This window comes from Pestalotiopsis fici (assembly GCF_000516985.1).
Source record: "Pestalotiopsis fici W106-1 unplaced genomic scaffold PFICI_Scf_26, whole genome shotgun sequence".
NCBI lineage: Eukaryota > Fungi > Ascomycota > Sordariomycetes > Amphisphaeriales > Sporocadaceae > Pestalotiopsis > Pestalotiopsis fici.
The window spans coordinates 2,828-5,653 of NW_006917116.1; the positions used below are offsets into that span (position 1 = coordinate 2,828).

The 2,826-nt window shown below is 52.1% G+C and overlaps 1 protein-coding gene across 1 annotated transcript; it reads left to right on the top strand.

Moving 5' to 3' along the window:
- Window positions 1–423: 423 nt before the first annotated feature.
- PFICI_15408 (uncharacterized protein) lies at window positions 424–2,139 on the top strand (the record flags this gene model as incomplete). The annotated part of the gene is made up of 2 exons (XM_007843989.1): window positions 424–642; window positions 715–2,139. 2 exons carry the CDS (start codon window positions 424–426, stop codon window positions 2,137–2,139), a joined length of 1,644 nt encoding a protein of 547 aa, XP_007842180.1.
- Window positions 2,140–2,826: the final 687 nt, after the last annotated feature.

Genomic DNA, 2,826 nt, shown 5'->3' on the forward strand with positions numbered 1-2,826 from the left:
CACCTCTTGGTATAAGATAGGTGTATAATATTACTGGATAGTACCTACCTAACCGGTGCCTGCCTAACCTAGGTAGCTAAGGTTTGGTAGATGAGCGCCAGCCTGCAACAATGATGGGATGTGCCCAGTGGTCAGTGCGCTCTCGCTCTATTGAATTTTCTCAAGAATAGAAACCCACATTTTTACTTTCCCAACCTACGTGCAATACATTACTGAGGTGCATGACCTAGGCACAATATTAGAATATTGGCCTGTTGACCCAGTTGCAACCCTTCTCTCTATTTCCGGAGTCTTTCTAGGTGGTCTTTTTTTTTTCTTTCTTTTTTTTTTTCCGGGCGGTGGTGGGCGTCTCGGGGGAGAAAAAAAAAAAAAAAAAAACCCCCCCCACCAGCGACGAGTGTGTATAAGGCGTCGATAACAAACATGTCCTTGTATCACGAGACTGCCGACATATTGTCCATCCCAGCTGATGCTGGTGGCAATCTCAAAAGCCGTATTTTTGGCAAGAAGGATCACAAGACATCACCTCAGCAGATCTACGCATTGGCCGCAGAGACCTGCAAGTGGAGCGCTGTACTCAAGGAGGTCATTGACAATGCTGGCATCCTGCGCATGGAGCGCAAGGCAAGTCTTTCCGCTCCAGTCCCTCCTTGGAAGACGAGAAACGCGCCGTCTTTTACCTCAACTAGACTTGCTGACCCCCATCATTTCTAGCTGACTCCCATACTCAGTCTCCTCCTTGTCCACGATCTGCTCCTGTCCAAGAGTGGCGTGGCTCTGCCTGCTTCACACGGGCTCAGGCTCTCAGTCGAGCGACACAAGACACGGCTCAATGCAGAACTGACACGAGTTCGCCTGAGGAGGAAGGCGGCGTCGCTCGATGCCCTGCGGTTGCAGGTCGAGACTGCTTTTGCTCAAGCATCACCAAAGTATCCACGCTGGATCCGCATCAACGCGCTCAAGACCACCCTGGACCATCAGCTGAAGACCACGTTCAAAGACTTTACTAGAGTGCATGCAATCGGGGAGGTTTCTTCCGCAGTGAGTCACAATTTATACATCGACGAGCATGTCCCAAACCTTGTGGCTGTGTCGCCTGGCTTCGAGGTCCTCAAGACGAGTGCGTACAAGTCAGGGGCCATCATTCTCCAGGACAAGGCTTCCTGCTTCCCAGCCTATCTACTGGACCCTCGGTTAGAAGACGGTCATGTCATTGACTCGTGTGCCGCACCGGGTAACAAGACGACTCATCTCGCCGCCATACTCTCGTCCCGTACTGTTGTGCCCGAGGGTCCACCTCCCAAAGTCTTTGCATTCGAGCGCAACGGGCATCGGGCCAAGACTCTGGAGAACATGGTGACCTTAGCTGGGGGTGATGAAATCATTGACATCACACCTAAGCAAGACTTTCTCAAAGTTGACCCCGACGCCAAGCTCTATCAGGACGTAGGCTGTTTGCTTCTAGATCCCAGCTGCTCCGGCAGCGGCATCGTTGACCGAGAGGGCCTGCCTCCCATCCATCTTCCCGGTCTCACCGGCTCTGCAGGCCTGAAGCCTGAAAGAAACCAGAATCGCAAGCGCAAGCGCAAGGGCGATAAAGACTCGGGCCCAGATGAACAGATCCTAGTTGACGACGACGGAAAACAGACTGTCATTACATCCGAACAAGAACTGCTCTCACGGCTTGACACACTCTCGTCGTTTCAGTTCATACTCTTGCAGCATGCGTTCAAATTCCCGTCGGCTCGGAGGATAACGTACTCGACTTGTTCAGTTCACTCCCAGGAGAACGAGGAAGTGGTCGTCAAAGCATTGCAGTCGGATGTTGCAAAAGCACGGGGGTGGCGCATCCTGACCCGTGACCAACAAGTCAGCGGCATGAAAGAATGGCCGGTCAGAGGCTCCGTCGATGCGGCTCATGGCAACGAGACGATCGCGGATGCCTGTATACGCACATACCGAGATGACGGCCGGGGCGTCATGGGCTTTTTTGTGGCTGCTTTTGTTCGTGATGGGTCACTGGCGAGTCATGATGCTGGAGAGTCGAATTCAGTAGCATGGCGAAATCAACCGACAGCTAGGGAGGAAGAGCCAGGCAGTGACAATGATGAAGACGAATGGGGAGGTTTCCAGGATTGAGGTACACACTACAAGACTGCATGTTCCATCTTGCACGAAGAAATCAACCCAGGGAGCAATGATCCTGACTATAGAGGGTACTTTACCCATGGCCACTGCCCTCTGGTTTGGCGTGCCAGTTGCCTTGAGCTCCAAACTATGTCCGGCTCTTTGCCGATATGGTTGAGAGTGCGCATCCCCTCACACAAGGTGCTGTCTCTTCTCATATGAGCCTATTGGACAGCCAGATTTCAATCCATGGTCCCGTCTCGTCAGCTCCTATATGCTTATTGATGTGTGGCCTGGAGATATGCGGCGAAATCCTGCACAGATGGATCAGCCAGTCTTTTGAGCAGGATCTGAAGCCAGCGCCGGCCACGAACGCCAATCGGAAGATTGTCTTATGATAGCAGGAGCTTAAAAGTAAGCTCAAATCCAACATGATCCGCCAAGAAAACATAGATTCAAGGACGTTCTTCCCGCCTCACGTGCTCGTGACGACGTGCCACCCTGCATGTCATATATCTATTTATCCCCTCTTCGTCTCACATGATGGATTGATTATATTACGTTCTGCAACCGCCAAGCCGACTGCCAGCGCCGTACCAACAAAGGTCAATAGCGCGAAAAAAGAGAGAGAGAGAGAGAGAGAGAAAGAGAGAGAGAGAGAGAGAGAGAGAGAGAGAGAGAGAGAGAGGAGGGAGGGAG